Source organism: Sinocyclocheilus grahami, unplaced genomic scaffold (assembly GCF_001515645.1).
Source record: "Sinocyclocheilus grahami isolate Dianchi unplaced genomic scaffold, SAMN03320097.WGS_v1.1 scaffold31.1, whole genome shotgun sequence".
Taxonomy (NCBI): Eukaryota; Metazoa; Chordata; class Actinopteri; order Cypriniformes; family Cyprinidae; genus Sinocyclocheilus; species Sinocyclocheilus grahami.
Window position 1 is genome coordinate 1,229,966 of NW_015505210.1, and position 23,002 is coordinate 1,252,967.

Consider the following 23,002-nt stretch of genomic DNA (forward strand, 5'->3'; position numbering starts at 1 on the left):
TATTTATGTCCATAGTTTGCTTACATGTGAATGCTTTAGCTGTTATAGATCAGGTTTATAGTTGTAGCACCACACTGTGCTATTTGTTAGTCCGTAGTTCTCGTCTTTGACCGAGTCGGGCAGCTCAAAGCGAGACAGTTTATGTAATAATTTTCTGATGTCGTGGCCTTCAAATTGAGCCCGTCCCGGGTCACCAATAAGCACTTGTGTTCCGTGTGTGGTTATACATGTCTGGAGCCACTTATGCAGATGATCAGCCAGATCTTCATCATAGAACATGTCTCCGAGAAGAATGAGGTCCCAGTCATCGGGCTTTGAGCCAATGATGTTGTCTGTCACACAAGGTAAAGGGTCCAAATTGTTCAGTTCACAGTTCATTTTTGTGGCAACGGCAGCAACTGCAATAATAAAACAAAGCACTTTTAATATTATAAACCTTATGTTGGTCAGTCAGTGTGGTGTAACAAACATGCAGGAAGTTGTGTGACAAATAATAAAAGGATAATTTTATAGTTATTAATTGATATATATATATATATAGTTTTTCTTAATTTTTATTTCAGATTTTAGTACATTAAGTTCAACTAAATTAAAATGAGAATTTTTTTATTAATTTATGGTTTTAGTTTCAGACTTCGCTTTAGACCCTTATAACTGTGTAAGGGTTGGTATTTTAAAAAATGGCAATGGAGTAACCATAAGAAAATGTATATATATATATATATATATATTTATAAATAATAACAATACTTTTAGCACTTTTTACTTAATGGGTACACCTTACACCTTAACGTTTCCCCCCTATAAAATCAATTATTTTAGTTGAAAACAAATAAATAAAAAAATAATAAATTACAAATACATTTTAAAATCTTATATTTTTAAATGGTTGCACATTTTAAAGACATTCCACTAGATTTCTTTCAATAATTTATGATAAACTCTGCAAGAAGGATGATCTATAAGGACGTTTACTCGCCAAATTGAATTGAATAAATCACAATAGTTCTTATTTCAGGTATGAGGTGCTGCAGAAACACAAAGCTCACTTGGATCAATGTCATTGGCAACAACACGGGAAGCTCCAGTGAGTTTGGCAGCAATGGCTGATGCTCCACAACCACAGCCGAGATCCAGCACCTTTCTGCCTCCAGACACCTCGGGGTTATTTAAGAGATACCTGAGAAAACAGTCCCCAGAGCTGCATCGTTAATAAAAACGACAAAATAACGCAGGTAGACGGAACGTATCTTACAGTGACAAACCTCAAATCCACCGTCGCGTTCATTATTACTAATGTTTTGTTAATTGAACACTGTTACCTAGCCAGCGCCTGTCCACCAGGCCAATATATCGCCCAGTACGGATCAGGAAAAGGCCACGATTCAGGTCTCTCCGTCCAGAACCGACAGGTGGGGGTGAAGAGTCTTAAAGAAATCTCTGGGGTCAAACTTTGGGCACTCACTATTTCTGTGTTATCTCTAATGAAGTTCTTTATATCATGCTCTGATCTGACGCTCACGTATCGACGCATTAAACAACACATTCCTCTTTGAAATGCGTTTAAAGTGTCCTGACCGCGAAAACACAGGATTGTTCTTCTGTACATGTCTACAACGAATCAAATTTCCTCCGGTTTACGTTTCTTTCACATGATGTGTGTCACGCATGCGCAGACAGGCTTGGCGCATGTGCAACGTCACCGAGGTAATCTCACCAATCAGAGCGCTCAACTGAAAATACATGCTAACGTTTTCTAAACTTTGTACATGTTCTGAATGCATAAACAATTGAAAAAACATCCTACAAAAAGCTTACTTGGAATGAATAACAACAAAAGTAATACTAAAGGATGATGTATTTGCCAATTACCACCCTTTTGGAACATGTTAGCATGGTAATAACATTTTTCAAATGTACTCGTTTAAATTAAAAGGCTGTAAACATGAATACAGGACAGAAGAGAGAAAGAATAAAATAAATAATTATCCTTGATACTATTTCACACAAAACATGGAATTACCATGGTAATTTGATATATTCATATGGAAACACGCGTACTTCAAGAAATACTGTTTTAAAAGTGTATTTTAAGTCTGTACCGACCGATCATTTCAAATAATATATATTATATATTATTTTAATAATTTATAGAATTATTAAATAATTACGGATAAATAGATTAAATTAATTTGCATGGAACAATATAGGCTATTCTATTGTTGTTATTGACCGGTAACAGTGCTCTGGCAGGTATATGATAAATCTTCAGCATTGTACATACCTTCCAGAAATAGTCCTGTGAGTTCACAAAATGATTATTTAGTGAAGAGGTGGGCTGGACACACACTCTCTGCATCCTGTATATGACAGTCACCATAGAGACCTGCTGTCATGGCTTTTCTTTCAACACCATTGCCTGCTCAGTAAGGAAACTGACAGAGTGTCAAGTACTGAGTGTGTATGAAATCAAAACGCAAGGAGGAAAAACAACAATAACCAAGGATACAAAAGGTATGTTATGTAGTTTTGGTGATTGTGCACTAAATTAATAATAGACAGCATTAGTGGCACATTTATCGCAATTATAATGAATATTTTCTCTTTTATTATGAAAGAGTAAACACTACAAACCCCTTCTGCCAGATACTGCTTGACTGTCAAGTAACTAAGTTAAAAAAGATTATAGCAACAGATAAACATTAGACATTGTTTCCATGTTGTTGTGCCCCTCTGACATGCTAGGTTCAAACTGTCTGGGTTGTGTGAAATAATTTTGTGTAAAGGCAGGACAATTTGCAGTTGAGTAACCTACACAGTATCTCAATTCACTTTCTAGAGCTCTCGTGGATATGGCCAAGTGGAGAGGAGAAAGAAGAAGCCTTTCAACATCAGGATTCTGGAGTGACCGGGAATGGGACTCTGACCTGTGAGCCGGCACACTCTTAGGTCTCTAAGTCCCCTCACTCTCTCGGATCTTGACTTTTGGGATAGTAGATCTCTTTTTAAAGCTCGGGTATGTACAAAGTGAAACTCTGGGGATCAAAACAAATAATTTTTTCATAATCTTTTACAACATTTTAACAAATATGGTGCTTATTTTCAGAAATCTCCAGCATGGAGCTGTGTAGGCTTATCTGGATTGACTGACTGCTCAAAAATCAGCACCAGGCAGGGCTCGACAGTGCGACCATTTCAGTCGCATTTGCGACTGAGGTTAGTGTAGTGATGTAGTGCTTTGAAGGAATTGTTCACCCAAAAATGAAAATTTGCACAAATGTACTCACCCTCAGGCCATCCAAAATGTATAGTTTGTTTCTTCACAGATTTGGATACATTTAGCACCACATCACTTGCTCACCAATGGATCCTCTGCAGTGAATGGTTGCCGTCAGAATGAGAGTCCAAACAGCTGATAAAAACATCACAATAATCCACAAGTAATCCACACAACTCCAGTCCATCAATTAATGTCTTGAAGCAAAAAGGTGCATGTTTCTACATCCCATTTGGCTCCAGAAGGAGCTCCACGATCACACTCTTCTGCTGAGGACTTTGAGCTCAGAGCTGCTCTGGAGGAAAGCAGCATGAGGAGGGCAGAGCTCGTCCAGAGGCTCCGAGAGGCTAGAGGTCACCTGGATGTTCAGACAGACCTTCTGAAAACCAAAGGATCTCAGCTTCAACAAAGCCAGAGCATCTCAAACTTTCTGGAGATGAAGCTCAAGGTATGGTTGAAGCAGTCTGAGATCCACAGACTCTGCTGTTGTCTTCAAGGAACCCTCATCGCTGTTGATCTTCCTCCCCCACAGCTGCTGTCTGAAGCAGTGAGTGCTCTTGAACAAGACAAGGAAGCTGCAGAGCTGAGCCAATTTGCGGAAAGCCACCATCGAGGGGAGCTACATGACAAGTGAGTTATATAGTATTGGTGCTATGTATGGAATCCATACGCTATATGTGACAATTACACTAAACTAACTAATGTTAGTTTAAACAACTAACATTTAATCAACATACAATATTTTCTTTTTTTTTGCAAGGACACACTACTACTTAGAACTTTAAAGTATTTCATTTATGCGCACATACATTACCATTCAAAAGTTTGGGGTCGGTAAAAATGTTTGTATTTGAAAGAAGATCCTCTGACATCTGACCTCTTTAATAGAAAGCAGCGCCTCCTTCATCAACATGGTTTCCATCTTCTGTTTGTTGACCTGGCTCTTAGCTTGAGACAGCTCAGAATGCAGCTCACACACCTGCTCAGTGAAGCCCTGTTTGCTCCTCTGCTCCCTCTGCAGCTGCAGATCCAAAGCCTGGATCATCTGATGCAGCTCTGCATAATGGGACAGTCACAAGCCTCCCGGTTTTCATCCAAAATATCTTAAATTGTGTTCCAAAGACGAACAAGGGGGGGGTTTAACAGTCATGGAATGTGACCATGCAATGCTATCAAAAACTAGTAAAACAGGAAGCAGCCGCTTATTGATCCTTTATGGAACAATAAACTATATGACAGGTTTCATGTCATCAGCTCTTTTTTTCTTTCTACCACAGGGATCAAGATCTGAAGAACCTGGAGATACAGAGGATAACAGAGAACACAGAGGCTCAGATCAAGATATCCGCCCTGGAGCTGGAGGTACAATGACAGCCACAGCAGAACAGATTAATCTGATGAGGTTTCAGTATCACACGTCTTTGTGCCTCTTACCTCGGGCAGATTTTTGGACATAAAGGGCTGCAGTCGAGACAGTAAGTGGTCAGTGAAAGCAGTCCTGAGGACTTAGTGTCACCGAAGGCCCTGCTAGAAGGTATTTCCTCATGCTAATATTGAGTAAAGGCCAAAAATGTATCGTAATTAATAGAACACAAAAGCTCCTAGATATACAAGCTCGATTTTACATGTTATTGTGTTCCAAAATGTGTCAGAGTTCAAAACACAGAGCAGGTGTAGCATTTACACTAGAAGAGGCTCTATGGCGTATTAGCATTAGCATCTGCTGTAAAGGTGGTGCAGTAGTTCAAAACTAAAATAAATTGAAACTGTTGACCTGTGTATAGCTAGCTACCTGAACACAGTTTAAAAGCACAGCCGTTTTTAGGTGACTCTATCGCTCCCTTGTGTACTGGAGAAATGTTTCTGCCAAAGTAACTGAAGAAGGCACATTTTGTACAACAGGAATGTATTAGCTAAGCGTTCATGTGTATCTTCCTACTTGGTTTTTATGGTTTGGCTCCAGAAAGCAGAAGGCGAGCAGAAACGCTTGAGAAGGAGAGAGACCAAGCCTTACAAAAACTGCATGATTTTGAACCTCCCCAGCAGGTACTGACTGACGTTTGTTTGCACATGTGTGTTTATTCCTTGATATTTCACTTCTTTAAAGGGAATTTTGTTCCATAGGGTAAAAGAGAGAAAGAAATTCCACAAGAGTCTAAAAAACAGAAACCTGCTGGTTCAGACCTTGTAGATCCTAACCAACAGAGGAGGCTGGTCACTGAGCAGGTGCTACACAGTGTGCATAGTAAAACTCCTAAACACGTCAGCAGAAAAAGTGTAATACTATTTAATTCCTGTCCTTGTTTGTTTGTGTCTCCCTTTTGCGCTATAGCTGAAAAGTCTGTTCAGCGAGAGAGAGCAGCATGGAGAAAGGTCAGTAGAGCAGCATAAATTCTCTGTCAGTTGTCAGTCAGTTCATTATCTCCCCGGATTTATTTCCACTCCTTCTTATATAAAAATGAGACCGTGGGGAAATTCCAGACTCAGAGACTCCATCACTCTCCCCTCCCCCTCCTGTGTGGAGAAATCAGTAAGTGAGCCGATGAAATGGATGGTCAGACACACTGAATAAGCACATTATTAATCAAGATCAGTCTAGGTTTGTCTGACTGCTTTTATTGATTATTCCTCATATCAAATTAAAGCAAATCCCAAAGGAAAGGAAAAGGAAAGGAAAAGACTTCCTTAAGTTTTAACTGGGAGTTTAACTGAGAACCAGCAGTTATGGTTCAGAAAACACAAAATAAATATTTGAAAGAAAAGTTACACTTACAAAATCCTTTTGTGACACCAATATTATTTATTTATTTACTTACCTACTTATTTGAACTGGGAACCAGCAGTTCTGGTATAGAAAAAAATATATTTATTTGCTTTTTATTTAATAATTTTTTTGTTATTTATCTTTAGTTGTTTCGTTTATTTAACTTTTTTTTTTTGGAAATTTTTTTTAGTTGTTTAGTTTTAGTATAATTTAGATTCTATGATAGTTTTTATTCATATTTTGAATTAGTTTATATTCTTATATTTTCCATTTCCATTTTAATTAAAATGTTTAGTTTTAATAATTTTGTTGTGTTTTTGTCATTTTGTGTCAATATAGTTTATTATTTTTTTTCAGTTTTTGTTATTTTAGTACATCAATTTAAACTAAATGAAAAATGTTTCCTCTGCAATTAGCTGAAATATTTTTTTTAATAGATATGCTAACATTTCAGTTAACATTTACATTATTTCAAGTAACAAATTTATTTGTTACTGTTATTTTTTTTTAATATATATATATAGTTTTATTTTTAGTTAACTACAATAACCCTGCTCCTAACTCTTACTCAGTAGATCTGCATGAATCCTGGCTCAGGAAGAGGAGTGGGGTTGGGAACGCTGGAATTTTCTCAGTGTCATAATTCAAATTTGACAGGGGTGGGCATTAAAACGCACCTTGGAGAGAAGGCCGTAAATCAAATTTTATTGACATTTGACAAAAAAAAAAAGTTTATGTATGTGATATGTGTACTACTAAGGTCTCCAGTGTTTCCAAGAAGATCTGGTTTGGTCAAAAACGGGGTCCAAAATGCTACAAGTATTAAGGTAAGCATCTCTTATATTTACATCATTGTGAAGTGGTGAATACTTTTCTGGCCTTTTAATACATAAATTAATAATAGGTGTGTGACACATTTAGAACTGGAATGCTGTTGACCCATTAAACCATCAGGGAAGAAAAACACAGAAACTGGAGCAAGAACTCCAGCAGAGGGCAACAAAGAGATCTTCATCCCAGATCTAAGTCTCTCAGTGGGGTTTAAAGAGGTCGTCGGATGAGAAACATCCAACCAACCTGAAGAACCACAGCAAGACAACCCAGGTAGGTTATGATGATGATTATGGTAAAAACCTACATACAAAACCTGCCCTACCAGCAGGGTTTGGAGGGTTACTTTTAAAATCTATTCTGTTACAGTTACAAATTACTTCATTAAAAAAGTATTCAGTAACGTAATCCAAGTACCACAATATAAAAGTAATGCAATCGGATTACTTTTGGATTACTTCAAGTTACATATGTAAATAAGTCATATGTAATAGTAAGTAATAGTTAAGCCTGCATTTCAGCCCGGGCCCCAACTTTTTTACGCCCCTAGGGCCGGACAATTTTCACATCATAGTTCAGATGCGGGCCGGGCCTCGGGCCTGTTTTAGGCTTCTCCTTATTTTTATATTTTAGACATCCATCAATTTGTGATGAAAAGAAATTGCCACGCTGGTGGAAACAACACGAGACCGTGCTACCGCGACTGTCAAGAGCACCTCGACGGTGTTTAGTGTCCCGCAGCAGCAGAGCGAGCGTGCCGTCAGCACAGCTGAAGAAATCTGCGTTCAAATGCACACATTTGCTAAAGCTTGCCGCAAAGCCCCAGCAAAAGTAAGTACCATGAATGTATCGGGGGTGGGGGGGAATAGTAAGGATATTTGAATTATTTACTAATAAACTAGTGTTTTCTGAGTCTGTGTCACAAGGATGAAGTTGTCGATCCTAACTCGCCATCTCCTCATTAGACGCGCCTTTAGAGAGAAGTGCATCTTTACGGATTATGACTATGATTATAATGAAAGAGTTTTTGTTTTCGATTTGTTTTATTTCATTAAGTAGTAATTTAAAGTTTTCTATAGATATATTTATCTGTGAGGCATCTATTCTCTGAGTTTCGGTTCATTTTTGTAAAGTTCTGCTGTTCAAGACGAGACGGCAGAAAGCGCATCATGTTTGTTTTCTTTATTTTATAAAAGCACAACGTTTTGTTGATATTGTGAGTGCACACAAATAAAAGTAGACCCTTTACAGTTCCGAATGATGTATTACTCTTACATTTATGAGCAAAAATGATGGCGTATCCACTGAAACAAATGCAAGTGATTGCGCTGGCGCCTCCATGTCCTGCAAAGCGCGCTTCAGCTTCCACTCTCCGCACAAACTATTGGATATAACGCACATTTATCTAGGTTTAACGTTTAAACATTGTTATATGCTTGAACTGTTTTATATCTATAGATTTTATTTTGGGCAAGTCGTGATGATTTGAGAAGGCTAACATAGGCTATCAGCTCACTGTCTGCCGTTGGCCGCTTGGTCGTTACTTTAAAAAACAAACTTATATTTTAAACAAACAAAAAATGCTCCAAACGTTTTTTCTAAATTAACTTAATAAAAAAACGAAACAAAATATAATCATTTTGCCATTACATACAAAACTGAACTATTTTAATCGCTGGAACAGTAGTTGTTAGAAAACACTCTCTGTCTTGTTAAGAGAATGTTCCAGGGATGCTCAGCCCCCTCCTTTTTTCTCCTTCTCTCTCAGCACTCTTCTCTATATACAACGCATTCTCTCTTAATCCCCCTTCGATATCCATCTCTCTCTCTTGATATTATGTTTTAAATATGTCTTACTTATATGCAAGGTATGCATGCTTAAATGTATACATTAGCTTCTCTTGATTTAAAGGCCCCAATAAAGACATGAATGTTTGGACTACAAGGGTAAAGGAGTTTGTGATGAAACTCTGAAGACAGTTCAGCATTCTTCGCAAAAGTCTATTCCTAATATGTCCATGTTTTTCTGTACATGTGGCTATTTTATATAAACACATGTTCTTGGCCAAAGATCCTACGTGTATGTTATTCATATCCTCATTGGTTAAGAGGATGAAACTCCCCTCGACATATGCCTATATAATATCTGTATTTCTATGAATAAATTGAAGTATTGAGGATACATTTGACTGTGTGTTTTCTTACTTCCCGGCCGTCTGTCTACACTTTAAAGTAACTGAGAATTCTTCAAGGTGGCAAAGAGAATTTACAGAGGGACTAAATTGTTATTCTTTATTAACAGTAGTATAAGCTGTTTTGGGAGAAGGGGAAAAAAGACGGGCTTGGGCCGGTAAGTCTGATAAGCTGTCGGACACGGGTCGGGCTAGGGCCTATATTTGAGGCCCGTGCAGGGCTCTACCAGGAACTATGATGAAGCAGCGCTAAATATATAGCATTATATCAAAATACTAATTTATTTAATTTTAAATTAAACAAATGTAATCCTGATAGTATTCCCAATTTTTTACTAAATGTAACTGTAATCTGAATACTTTGTTTCTTGATGTAACTGTAACTCAGTGGTCTCAAAATCAATTCCTGGAGGGCCACAGCTCTGCAGAGTTTAGCTCCAACCAGCTCCAATTCACACCTACTTGTAAGTTTCTAATAATCCTGAAAGACTTGATTAGCCGGATCAGGTGTGTTTGCAAATCTGTGCAGAGCTGTGGCCCTCCAGGAATTGAGTTTGAGACCACTGCTGTAACAGATTACAGTTACTAGATTTCTAAAGATTTTCTTTAGTATCCTGATTACGTAACACCATTACATGTATTTCGTTACTCCCCAACCCTGCCTACCAGTCATATTTTAATAAGATACTTAATGGAATTGTAATTTTGTTTCTAGCATAGTTTAAGACTAATTCATAATCATATGACTAAAATCTGTGATATTTTAAGAGAGGAAACTTTTACAAACAAAATAACTCCATGCATAAGCACATCAGGTCTTAGACTCTAATTGGAGTGTCCTGATCTCACATTTCGCTGGGATGAAGGGGCACATAAGCAGCTTTTAGGGTTGCAGGAGGGCATCTGTGGAGATGTGGTCAGAAGCAGGGATAAAACACACCAGAAACCATGGAGTGAATGAAATTTCTAATGTTTTATTTTTTTTATCCTTACAGCACTTAGAATAGATCTACAATGGGATAAACAGCTTTAGTGCTGTGGTGCGATTATTATTAAAATCAGTGAACCCTATCTAATATGTGGTGAATAAAAAATAAAAAATAAACATTGAAGTGTCCCACATTTACTTCCCTCACAGATGTCAGCAGTGAGAGATGCAATGGAAAATCTAAAAGAGAAATTAAAATCTGCCTGAAGGTGAAAAGTGTGAAGTCCAATCATATATAGAAATCAGGGGCCAATTTGTTCAACTTTTGGAAATTTGTGTGGGGCTGGGTCCCTACTATTTTAGTTTCTCAGAATGCTAGCAGTCATTTATTGTGGTGCAATTGTGTTTCTTTTCTGTCTTGCTGGTCCAGCCAAAGTAATACTCCTCAACCAAACGTACAACAGGACAAATTTCCCCTGGGCTACAATGATGGAACATTCCTTGCGAGGCAGGTTGAGGTTTGTGACTCAGATTTGGAAGACACGAAAGGGTCCATTTGAGGAGGAGAGGGGAGCCAACTTCTGGAGTGATGATAATCCATTGTGAAAATCCATACTGCAATGACAACTTTACTAAATGCACCTTAATTACCATTTATTATGAATTATACAGTACAGCTATTAAAAATTAAACAAATTTTCATAAGCATGTTGCCAATTTTTCAGTGTTGTGTTTAGCCTTCAAGTGCTTGAAAAAACTGAGGTAAATTTAAAATTAGATCCGAAAAACCAACATGATGTCATAAATACTAACTTTTTATTGTCTTGAATGCCATACAGGTTATTTTCCAAAGAGTTTGTTTAGATATTTGATTTAACTGATACATACATTTGTACTGAGATTATGCAACAGTAACATAACAATATTATTTAGTTCTAGATATTATTTAAAGATGTTCATTTCTAAAACAGTCAAAAATGTCTTCTAACATAGGATACAGAATGCCAATATAATAAAGGTCATTAAAGGGGTGGTTCATTGCGATTTCACTTTTTTAACGTTCGTTAGTGTGTAATGTTGCTGTTTGAGCATAAACAATATCTAAGAATAAGTTATGAAGCTGAAAGTTCAATGCAAACGGAGATATTGTCTTTTAAAATTATGGCAGTTTAATGCCTACAAAAACAGCTGGTAGGGACTACAATGAGTTACTTCCCGGGTTCGTGACATCACAAACCCAGATAAACCCCGCCCTCGGGAACATGCAACAAAGGGGGCGAGAAGAGGAAGAGAAAACTAGAGGTGCACGTAAAAATCTATTCATATATGAATCGCGATTCTGTCTTCTAACGATTCTAATGTATTCACAAGTTTTAAAATCAATGTTCTAAAGCAGCGCTTCTTAAAACTGTTCCACGCTCTGCATCTCTCTCTCTCTCTGATTTAGCTCAGCTCCAACAACAAACTGTTCCATCCAAGTATACACTTATTTTCACACAGCTATGAGAAGCATTAAACATGGACGTGCGTGCAGTTGACGTACTGTATTAAAGCTTTAATCAGGATAAAACCGTATATTAAAAGCTAACATAAGCAGTAGCATTTACAACAGCGTATTTAAAAGTATGAGACAATTACAAACAAAAAACATTGGCCTACCATTAAAAGCTGGGCTTGCACAGGTTCTGCACGATCCTCTTCAATAATATCCTCTGCTACTCAATCGGGATCAAACTGATATAAGCGATATTAACGACGCCTTTGTTTACAATACAATCGGAGCAAATGCGCTGAGGTGAGGGGCGGGACGCTTAGATGCGCACTAGAGGCGGTTTAGCCTATCACAACACACTTGGCTAGCTAACCAATCAGAGCCCATTGCCAATTTCTGAGGGAGGGGCTTCATAAAAACAGGAAAAGATCAGCCCGTTTCTCAGAGAAGGGACAGAGCGGTGTGGAATAAAAGTACATTATGTGACAAATAATGCGTTTTTTTTATTTTTATAAACAAAGCATTAACACATGTTAGACTGCACCCATAAACACAATCAAGCCTAGAAAAAACCCAGTGAATCTGTCCATGGCTGGGTCAGATTTGAGGTCATGTCAACTTTTCATTTTGCACTTATGGTTGAATAACATGATGTTGCACAGTTTCTGCTTGACTCTTGCTACACAGTGAATCTATCCCTCTTCATTGGCCTCCAAACCAAGTAGGTGCATATCTGCCAAAAGAAAAGGATGAAATATTCAATAAAATATGCATTATAAAGAAAAAAAATCATCCAACCATTATGGCCACATTAGTCTATTAAAAACATGTCCATGATCCGTATAATATTATATAGAAAGGTTATTTCATCATTCTCTATACTTAAATATCAAAACCAGTGTTAATATGCAGTCGTACAACAAATGTTACGCCATATGATTTCATATGCGTTATCTGTGGAGATAAATGCTATACAAGTAAATTACCTTATGGCCGTGGCCTCCCATTGCTGAGGTTTGAGCAGGTCTGAAATGAAAGGGATCGGACTGCTGCCTGAAGGACTGAAGAGGGAGGGGGATTAAACTACAATGTCATTAAAATAGGCTGATCTCCTGTGGATCTTGGCTCTAAAACAAGCGTTTAATCCCGAACATTAAAAGCAAACATTTAGACTTAGTTTATGATGGATAAATCCTCTTGCTGTTACATAAGTCTACTATATTGCCTCTTGCTTTTACATAACAGTCCATTATAACTGGGGTTTGCAGACTTTAGTATTAATCCCATTTTAACTCCCAGTTGTTATTTGCAAGTAGTTCTCAACACTTTGAATAACTTATTTGGGTGTGTTTGGTTAGGGTTAGAGGAGCTAAACTCTGGCCCTCCAGGTTTGGAGGTGATGAGCCCTGTTTTAGGGTTCAAAATGGTGCTTTTGAGTGCTCCAAATCCCTCTTTTCAGAGATCCACTGTTCTGGACTTCAGAGTGGTCAACATGATCTATAAACTTGTATAGCTAACAGTCCAACTGATATTAGGTCAATGGTACCATTTGGGAGAGGGTGAGAACAGTGTGTTGTAATCTCACCTGGAGTCTGGTTGGTAAGATTGTCTGCTTTCAGAATGAGGACTTTAAGCCAACAGACCACAGTCTGGTACTGCAACAAGATGAAGAGTTGACCGAAGACCTCATGATCTCTCTCGCATGTTGAATAAAATATGAGCCACTCTTGTCCTTTGAAAGACAACATGAGGTGTAGGTATTTCGGATGTCTGGGATGATGTTTAAGACAGTCTAGTTTCACAGCAAGAGCTATGAAGTGTCCTTTTTGGATTTGTCCACAACTTGCCTTAGTTCTATAACGCAGCTAACAGGCCTGTCTGGTGTCCAGTCCAGACTACTGCAGCAAACTTCCAGCTCCTCAAATAGGGATGTCTTTGGATTATCCTGCATGAAGATGTCCAATCTGAGCATGCAACTCTTAAGCCCCTCTAGAGATCCGACACTAATCACCAATTTATTTTTATAGAGTCCAGAGCTAAGGTTGTAATCTTGAGCAGATATATCCAGAGGTCCAGGGCAAAGTGGGGGCAGCCTGGCCTGGACAGTCACTTCTTCTAGACGATGGACTACGCCGGTTAAACCCATTAAGGATACAGTGAGTGTGTTCTGTGTTGAAGAGAAGGTCAGGGTAAAGTGCAAGAAGGGATCTAAGGTCTCACTGCGAGAATTTGAACCATAGTTAGGAAATAAAGTTTCATCCTGTAGTAGACCTTGGGTTTGAAGTGGAGAAAGGGCACAAGGTGATCGAGGGTTGGGAATAGTGAGCCTTCTGTGTTTGCTAAATGAGTAACTATCTCCAGCCACAGTGCAGTGCCGTTCCAAAACCTTCCGGGTATTTGAGAGAAGACTAAGTCTTGGGAGAGAGGGGAGAGAGAAGCGGCCACTGGCCATGGGCTTGTATAAAGAAGAGGTTGGAGAACTGAGTCGTCTCATTTGGAAGCATGACTTGTTAACCTCAGCGACAGCAGTCAACTCTTCATCTGATGGTGTAGAGCTCTCGAAAGCAGATGGATAGTCTTGAACCACTCCTTCCAGCTCCTCGTACTGTAATTTGGTAATTGTGGTTCCAGATAAAAGGGCAGGACTCAAAGCCACAGTCACGTTACCCACAGAATTAGGAGGAGGGTGTGTCCTCACAGTATTTTTGTCTTTGAGTGGTTTGTGTCTGGTCTTTAACCAACAAATGATGCATCCCAGGATAAGGGAAAAACACAGGACCACCAAGCCCACACTCAGCAGAATCTGCAGGTGGACTGAAGAGACAGGGGAGGGTTAGAACAGCATTTTAATCCGTAGCTTTCATTCCAAATGTCGGAACAACTGATAAATTGTAATCCGCAAACAAAGGAAACGATTTAATCCACATAAAGTCAGTGTTCAGTAACACAACAGTAAAAACCAGACGTGAACCTAACCAAACGTGTACTTAAATCTGAAATCGAAATAATGGTTGGTTCTCAGACTGAATGGACAACTTGTCTACTACTTGCCAGACAAACACATCCCAAGTGTGCTTGTAGGTTACGTCTACTATACCTTCATGTTGCTTTGTGAAGAGCACCTGCAACAGCAGCCAGAGAAACAAGAGGACGATGATTCCCTCGATCATTCCCTTACAGCCAAACAGAAGGATGGACTGCCACACAGGTTGTGGAGAGTTCTCCTCCTCTTCCTCAGTAGGCATGATGACCAAGGAACACCCCAGCTCTCACTTCATCTTCTGAAATATCATGCATTTCCAAAGAGGTAACTTCAGAACGGTAAACTCCACTAGCCGAAGCAGGATCTCTCATCTGTATGCATCGCCAGGGCTGAACAGCTAAAGTGCACTGCTTTCTTTCAAATGTTAGCTAGAAGTCACAACTGATTTTGTAGAGTCTTTCTTTTGTCAAAATGATTTAAGATGAACCTCAACCAATTTCCCAAGGCAAAGCAGCAAGACCAGCTGTATAATACCATCCATCAAGTTGTCTGAAGAATTTTTCTATATCATTAAAATCCAAATTGTCATTCAGTCTAAAACAAATCCCATTGATTCTCCTCTTGTGGTCTTTCCTCCCCTACATCTGTCTTTTGGTTATATCCAGATTATTAATCCTCTCCACTGACTCCCTTGGTGAGAGACTGAGATGAGTTTAGAGGGTGGTCCGGCTCAGGACGGGGGTGGGACACGCCAGGGATGGCGAGAAGAGACGGTATACTGGTGATGGGTCAAAGGCAACTATGCCATGTGTCCCACACTGTGCCTATTAAAAGGGCATCAACAGAACAATCCCACCCCCCCCCCCCCCCCCACCACACACACACAAAACAGCATCTGTCACATCCACTGCGAGTTCTGCATGCAATCAAAATCTCTAGTCTGTTCATGTGAATTGCTATTTTAAGCAGATACAGAAGTAAATATGCATGCATTTCATTATTACATGCACTTCTACTCATCAATCTCATCAAAGACTTTAATAAGGATTATGAAAGCGGATCTACAAAATCAGATTCAATTAGATTGAGGTGTGGACATAACCGTTTGATTTCGAAAGTAAAAGATGTACTGCCTCTTGGTGTTTTAAGACGTTCAATTCGATTCAAGTTTATTTGTATAGCGCTTTTCACTATGCAAATCGTTGCAAAGCAGCTTTACAGAAAATTAAGGTGACATGAACTGCAACTTTCCTTAACTGATTTCAAAGTGCTTCATGTTTGTATCACAAAGATACTATTATGGTTTTTATTAATATTTTGAAGTAGTTATTTTTATATTTGAATTATTTTTTTTAAATGTCAGTTTTTTTATTTTTTGTTGTGTTCGTAATTTAAGTAGCTAAATGATGAGAAATGTTTCTGAGGCAACTATATATATATATATATATTTTTTTTTTCAATATCAAATTTCCAGTTTCAGTTTTTGTTGACTAGAATAAAACATGGTGGCCATGGTGTCACATTTCAAGCCCCCAAAAAATAAAAAAAAATTATTTAAATTTATATTTAAAAATGTTTTATTTTTATTTATTAATAGTTTTATTAATTATATTTGTTTGTATATTTTATATATTAACAATTTATAACAGAAAATGGGGTAAATTTTACATTTACAAAAAAAGTATCATATTTTACACACACACACACACACACACACACAGAGTAAAACAAAACACCACAAAAGAAAAACTTGCATCAGATCAGACTTTAATTTCATTGTGTAAAGTTGCATATGTCCATACAGTGAGGTCATCAAAGAGGATAACAAACACATGGTCTTTGGTTTTCAGCTATGCCGATATCTGAAGAATATAGAAATTAAAACTGAAGAAACTAAAAGTGTCTGTATCCCAGCAGGTCCCAGGGTCAAGCAAATGCAGGATTTCTAAACAGCTAAAATGTAAAGCTAATTGTTGACGAGGCTAAATCAGCATGAGTATGTGAACATAACCAGCCAACAAGCCTTGATTGCTACTGGAAGTGTATGGGAAGTACTGGAAGACAGTTTTTGCGATAATCAATACTTCATGGATATGTGATACTGCATTTAACTCTTCAAACAATAATCTCATCTCGCACTGCCGTATTAACGTAGTTCTGCCTTTCACTGAGGTATCTCGCTAATTCATTACCTGAGAGATTTTTTTTGCATTAAAAGACAGCAGTACTTCTGAGGTAATTCAGTGATGTACTGCAGGCATTGAACTACATCCGAGGTAAAACCTGAGTGAGGTAGCTATTTCAGTCCCACACCGACTGAGTTATATCTAGTGTCGTTCGTTTCAGGAGCGAGACTGCGTCAAGGTTTTGAAGTAAAAATGTTATGAAGGAGAAAAAAAAAAATACAATTCCTGAGAAACTCGCTTTCCAATATGGAAAGATACATGAGGTCTGAAGTTCAACAACTAAAAATACAAAATAAAAAAACATCCAATCTTCCTTTGATTTGAATGCTATCCTGCTTTTCCGTGACCTGGTTTGTTTTAAAGAACTCGTATGTGCAGCAGAGGAGAAGAATAGTACATTAATCAAGGCCCTTATATTTACGAGCCTGTACATGATCGTCCAACGCACTGAAATGATTGACATGTGCGACACAAACAGTGTGTCCACATAATTTCCTTTCAACCATACATTGTCTTGTGTCTGAGGTAGAGAAAAATCTTTCAACCAAACTGTTGCCTGTAAATGTCTAAATAAGAACAAAAAAAACAAAACCTCTCCGCTGTGTAAAATGCAGTTTCAAACTCAAAACTCTTTTCAAATCATATTAATATTTCTGTATCTAGAAGCTAAAAAACAACGGAAATAGAAAACAATAAAATCAAGTAAATAATTTTAAAAAAAGGAAAAAATAATATCCGTGACCCCTTTTCTTACCAAACCAACTTTGCAACACTTGATGGGGATTGTAGCATTTTTTTTAAAAATCCATCAAATTACACAGAGCAACACAGCAGTATCATAATCGATCCCAAGTCTTTTAAATTCACTGCAGATGAGGTAAATTCAGCAAACTTTAAATAAGAGAATTAATAGACAGCAAAAAAGAGAAAAAGTGTCAACTACAACCTCACAAATGTGACTTTGGCAGAAGTAGATTTGATCATGCCATGATTGCTTCGCAGATCTCTGTGAGTGAATGACTGTGGGTGCGGAAAGGCATGATTACACGATCACTGACCGAAGTGTTTCCACTCACTATAGCACTGAGATTAAGACAGCTGAGGTATTCTGTTGAATCAAACATCTCTAAAAACCTTCTCAGTCCTGAGAAAACATCTTGTAGAAAAGAGCAGGTGGGGTCCGTGATGAGCTTTAACAGCTGATGAGTTTGTAAAAGTGTATGTGTGTGGTCCTCTCTTCACTGGAAGGAGAAAACACAGCTGTGGTTTGTGCGGGAGGCAGACTGGGATTTGCTATGTCGCCTCTAGAGGGCAGAACGGCTCCCGCCGCTCGGAGGAAAGACTGTAGTTTGGGTTGGACTGACTGGCTGTTTTGTAGGTGGAGCTGGTGACCGTTAGGGTGACCCTCCTGTGGCCGGTTCCACAGAGTCAGAGCCCTTTGAGGAGGAAGAGGAGGAGGAAGAGGGGATACGGGGACTGATTGTGGAGGTCTGGCCTGCGAACATGGCTGTGACAGCGGTGGGAACAGCTCCAGACTTCTGAGCATATAAGGATCCTGTAAACAGTATTAAAAAATGCATTCAGTAATTTACTTCACACCGAAATATTTCTGTATTATACACTATTGTTCTAAAGTTTGGAGTCAGTCATTCTGTTTTATTTTGAGAAATTGATCAATTTAATGCAACCTTGCTGAATGAAAGTATTAAAATGACTATAAATAATGTTACAAAAACTTTTTTAGAGCGTCAAAAGAATCCTACATTTTTTTAAATCATGGTTTCCACAAAATTGGAAACAAAATTCCCCCCAAAAAAATATTAAGCCGTACATGTTTTGAACAAATATCAAATGTTTTCAGCAGCAAACGAGCATTTCTGAAGGATCATGTGACACTAAATACATTTATGCCATCACAAGAATTACATTTTAAAATATATTAACATGGAAAACAGATATTTCAAAATAATATCCCACAATATTCTGTTCAAATAATGAGAATTAAATTAAATTAAATTTCTTTCAAAACATTTTTACAAAATCTCACCGACTTTTTGAACTGTTGGGGGGAAAAAAAGGCAATAATTATCTTATTGCAATCTATCATAGCGCAAACAATATTCATAGTGTGCAATGCCAAGTTAAATAGCTAGATTACAAAACTAGAGCAGAAATTAAACAGGAAAACCCTAAAATTTAGGACAGCCTTTCACTTAAATCCCAAAAGGTAAAATTTTCTATTTTATAGGATTGCTTCAAATTTCAAGTGTATAATGAGCTACATAAAGCTCTTTTATTAGTATTTGTATTTATTAGTATTATTATTACAGTACTACAATATAATACTTCTATGATCTGGAATACTTGTAGGCTTATTGGATGAGTGTTCTGGGATGTTCTCAAATACTCTGGGGTATCAAAAACAAATAAAGAAACAAAAAAACTAATATGAACTAATGAATCATATAAATAAATTAAAATAAACTGAGTTTACCAGTGTTGAAATATTTCATTTGTTAACAGAGTATTGCTTGCATACAATTCAAATAACATTTTAAGATTGAGTTTTTTCTAGGAATAAAAAAGATTTAAGGATTTTTTTAAATAAACGCGACATGTTTTAGGGACTGTTGCAGAGGCAACTGGAAAAGGGGTCTTGGAGTAACCTGAGGTTAAGTACATTAGACAATATTGGACAATCCCACACGTGCACGAATACAATAATACACACCTGAGTAAATAATCCCATTGACCTCCACAGACACATTAATGCTAGCAGAGCCATTAGAAGAGATGCTGAGAGACAGGTCCTGTTTGTCCTCTGAAAACAAGATCCAAACGTCAATCACTTTCTAAGTCACTGTACATGTTTTTAATAAAAACGTCACAGAACTCACCGCGGGTGTTGGTGTTGTTCATCCGCAGGTTGGCGGGGTTCACCTGGGATGCCATGGCCAGCAGGTTTTGTTGGAAAGCCTGCTGCAGTAGCCTCTGCTGCTCCTCCGCCAGACGCGCCATCTTCCTCTCGGGCCCCTCCAGCGCGCCGGTCTCCAGCCTCTCCCTCAGCTGCTCCAGTGTGGCGGCCCGTGCCAGCTGCTGCTGATGCCCGAGAGCCAGTGCTAGGGGGAGTCGACCCGGCAACATGGAGGCTGGACCGTCCTCTGGGACTGAGGAGAACAACAGAATGCTTGAAATCTTGAACTTAATCTGTTACTATATCACATGCATAATGCTATTCATGACAGTACAATCCCTCACATATTCTGTTGCTTCACACCAACTTGAAACATATTGTACTTCCATATTTAAATGTATTTAAACAGGTTATTTAATGGGTCTGGGTAGGGAGTGTAGGGATGTGATTTATCCGCTCATGAAAAGTAGGCATTTCAATGCCACAGTTCCTGCTCACTTTTATAGTGGCCTTTAATATTTTTTAGAAGTATTTTTCTCATAGAAATTTAAAAATGATAACTTCTTTAATGAGTTATAAGCCATGAATCAAACCAACCAGCTAACAAGGTAAATATCAACATTACAAACTTTGATTTGAAGCAAAATGTATTTGAAAATTGAACAAAAAGGCAAAAGGTACAAGACTGACTTAATGGCTTTAGTGAGGGAAAGAACTACAATCCCATGAAGCACTGCAAATGACAATCAAATAAAAAAAATATGTATAAATATAGAACTACTGATTCAAAGTTGTTAGTAGATACACAGATTTCTTGTTTCGATTCTCTGATTGGAGATTTCACTTCAGAATCATGGGTAATGTAGTTTTTCCACCAGGAATTCAACTAAAATAATAAAGGATGATACCTTCAACAGAAGCATATACCATCGATAAACAACTTTGTTGCTCTCATTAGGTCTGTCTTTAAAGGTTAAGTTATTGTTAAAAAATCAGTTCCCCTATGGGGAAAATAACTTCGACTTTTACTTCTGGAACACTATTTAGTCTATTGAGGCAGACCTGAATGCTAGTATGTCAAAATGGGTTAGTATGCCAAGCAAGATATTTTGACATAAACATAGTTCCCTGTATTACACATCAGGATGAGCGATTCATTTACTTCGGCCCCTGAGGTTTGTCGCTGTCAGTAGACCCTCACAGGAAAATGCAGTTTCTTAATGGCTTTTACACTGAGTTTCCTCCATCAGTCCAGGAAACTTGCTCCATTTCCTACACACACTTCCTGCCTTTAATGAAATGTATTTATTTCAACAGCAAAACCAATTAAATGTAAACTTCACTGTATGGCTAGAATATTTTTAGTAAGTATGTTTATATATACCAGAGGAATTTTTTTTAAGCAAATATTTAGAAAATACTCAGTTAGATGTAAATAAACATACGCACGTTCATAAGATGTAAAACGCACATAAACATAAGCATTACAGCACTGCACATGTCCACAACATTTTTTTTTAACTGATCTGCTAAATTAATAAATGTAAACAGTCAGATTCAAGCGTTTACGTGCGATTTCTTTTCCTATTGACCAGAGCTGAACCCCAATTCGATCGCATTGTTAAATACATTATAGGATAATTATATATAAAAATGACACATGTAAATATATATTTATTTATTCACACATACATGTGTATATAAAACAAAGAATTATAAATATATAAATTTATCATTTAAATTATATGTCATTTGCCATGTAAATATATACAGTGGGTACGGAAAGTATTCAGACCCCCTTAAATTTTTCACTCTTTGTTATATTGCAGCCATTTGCTAAAATCATTTAAGTTCATTTTTTTTCCTCATTAATGTACACACAGCACCCCATATTGACAGAAAAACACAGAATTGTTGACATTTTTGCAGATTTATTAAAAAAGAAAAACTGAAATATCACATGGTCCTAAGTATTCAGACCCTTTGCTCAGACGTGTATTGTATAATTAAGAAATATAGGCATATATGTGTGTATATACAGTGGGGAAAAAAAGTATTTAGTCAGCCACCAATTGTGCAAGTTCTCCCACTTAAAAAGATGAGAGAGGCCTGTAATTTTCATCATAGGTATACCTCAACTATGAGAGACAAAATGAGAAAAAAAATCCAGAAAATCACATTGTCCTATTATATATATATATGATAAAATATTAAGAAATATATACACGCATACATAATTATCTACATTAAAAATAAATATATATATAGAATACATAAATTAAGAAATATATAAACATTCATATACATACGCATACACATATTCAAGCCTTTACATGCTAATTTTTTCCTATTAATCAAATAATTTCAGGTCTACACCACTCTTTCCAATCCTATCGAATTCAGCTCTGATCAATCTGATGGATTGAGGCGTTTACATAAAGGTTTTTCAGTCTGATTATACCAATAAACCCAATTCATTCATTTATGATTGGATTGAAGTAAATGTAGCTATAAGAATGTGGCTCTCCGTCTCACCACTAGGGTGTGCAAATACACCAAATGCTTATGATGATGTGAAATGTTTTTTTTTTTGCCTAAACTTATTCAGGGAAATTAAAGAAAACAAATTTCTCTTTCTATTCTCTTGAGCAGCAATGGTTATCTCATTAAAAAGGCTGCAAACCTGTGGCTGTCTTCAGGGCAGGACTGGGGGTGGCCTGCAGTCCGTTATGTCCCGTGGCTGGCAGGTGCATTTTAGGAGGAGAGAGGAGGTGAGGGGCTGATGCACTGGGGGAAGGGGAGAAGCGGTACAGGCTGTTGCTGTATCCTGGGCGACGGCCCTCTCTGCGGTTACCATCGATGGCCGCCTGCAGCTCTCCAGGGGAACTCAGACCCTTCTTCTCACACTCGTATGGGTACAGGTACTTCATATACCTGTAACAGAATATCAACAACTTCAGCTTACTATGCTACTTCATTTATGTAAAAAAAGAAAGTACTGAAGGTAAATGAATGTGTAGATGTCAGCAATCTTACTGTGTGCGCAGGGTGAAGGCGGCGCTGGTGATGGAGGTGGGCAGGTTCAGGCCTTTGGTGATCTCCCTCCAGATCTTCTTGTTTATTACCTCCACCAGACCTCCCTTCTCAGTCACCAGCTTATACAGCATGTACAGATCCAACACCTGCTTGGCCATGATGGGGATTCGATTCACAGGTGTACCTAGAGGAAGCAGAACGGACAGGAACAGCTGAGTTTAAGTTTCCATTTTGTGAGATGGATCAAAGAGGAGTTGGTGGAGTATCTCAGGGCTGGTCTCAACCTGATATAAATTTACAATGAATAGACATTAAAAATTATTTATATTTCTGGAAAAAAATTCAAACAATTCATAGTGCCCTATTATTGGGGGGGGGGGGGGGAAACTTAGGCTTTGT

General features: G+C 37.8%; 4 protein-coding genes across 5 annotated transcripts in view; 1 reads left to right on the forward strand and 3 right to left on the reverse strand.

Annotated features, from left to right (window-relative positions):
* LOC107573654 (protein N-lysine methyltransferase METTL20-like) overlaps nt 1–1,679 on the reverse strand; it is a 6,239-nt gene extending 4,560 nt beyond the window's left edge. Inside the window, exons 1-3 of the mRNA XM_016260096.1 lie at nt 1,323–1,679; nt 1,050–1,180; nt 8–398 (exon numbers count right to left, since the gene is read on the reverse strand). Of these exons, the coding sequence (XP_016115582.1) occupies nt 43–398; nt 1,050–1,180; nt 1,323–1,609 (774 nt within the window). The 5' untranslated portion in view covers nt 1,610–1,679 and the 3' untranslated portion in view covers nt 8–42. The remainder of the gene's footprint in view (nt 1–7; nt 399–1,049; nt 1,181–1,322) is intronic.
* A 1,173-nt stretch (nt 1,680–2,852) lies between these two features.
* On the forward strand, nt 2,853–10,664 carry LOC107575840 (uncharacterized). Its single transcript, XM_071582359.1, is given in 13 exon segments — nt 2,853–2,860; nt 2,935–3,016; nt 3,107–3,184; nt 3,489–3,725; nt 3,810–3,910; nt 4,555–4,639; nt 4,721–4,811; nt 5,241–5,323; nt 5,402–5,503; nt 5,610–5,650; nt 6,802–6,868; nt 6,963–7,145; nt 10,423–10,664. Coding segments are annotated over 12 exon segments (1,080 nt in total). The 3' UTR covers nt 7,068–7,145; nt 10,423–10,664.
* Nucleotides 10,665–12,032: 1,368 nt separating this feature from the next.
* Nucleotides 12,033–15,213, reverse strand: LOC107573635 (uncharacterized). Of its 2 annotated transcripts, XM_016260078.1 has the most exons (4): nt 14,582–15,213; nt 13,070–14,298; nt 12,471–12,545; nt 12,033–12,217 (listed from the first exon to the last, which is right to left on the reverse strand). In XM_016260078.1, the coding sequence occupies exons 1-2, from the start codon at nt 14,727–14,729 to the stop codon at nt 13,295–13,297; spliced, it is 1,152 nt and encodes a 383-aa protein (XP_016115564.1). In that variant the 5' UTR covers nt 14,730–15,213; the 3' UTR covers nt 12,033–12,217; nt 12,471–12,545; nt 13,070–13,294. The 2 variants fall into 2 exon arrangements, with proteins under 2 accessions (XP_016115564.1, XP_016115571.1); XM_016260085.1 differs by lacking the exon at nt 12,471–12,545.
* Nucleotides 15,214–16,217: 1,004 nt separating this feature from the next.
* The window catches only part of arid3b (AT-rich interactive domain 3B), a 30,085-nt gene continuing 23,300 nt past the window's right edge, over nt 16,218–23,002 (reverse strand). Inside the window, exons 5-9 of the mRNA XM_016262173.1 lie at nt 22,604–22,787; nt 22,251–22,501; nt 19,551–19,820; nt 19,385–19,474; nt 16,218–18,208 (exon numbers count right to left, since the gene is read on the reverse strand). Of these exons, the coding sequence (XP_016117659.1) occupies nt 18,048–18,208; nt 19,385–19,474; nt 19,551–19,820; nt 22,251–22,501; nt 22,604–22,787 (956 nt within the window). The 3' untranslated portion in view covers nt 16,218–18,047. The remainder of the gene's footprint in view (nt 18,209–19,384; nt 19,475–19,550; nt 19,821–22,250; nt 22,502–22,603; nt 22,788–23,002) is intronic.

Bases quoted from the DNA above. Each gene is read 5' to 3' on its own strand.
- LOC107573635 (XM_016260085.1), bottom strand. From the start codon at position 14,729: ATGCCTACTGAGGAAGAGGAGGAGAACTCTCCACAACCTGTGTGGCAG. The intron at 14,299-14,581 runs GTATAGTAGACG...CTGTCTCTTCAG, and splicing joins CTTCACAAAGCAACATGAAG to TCCACCTGCAGATTCTGCTG.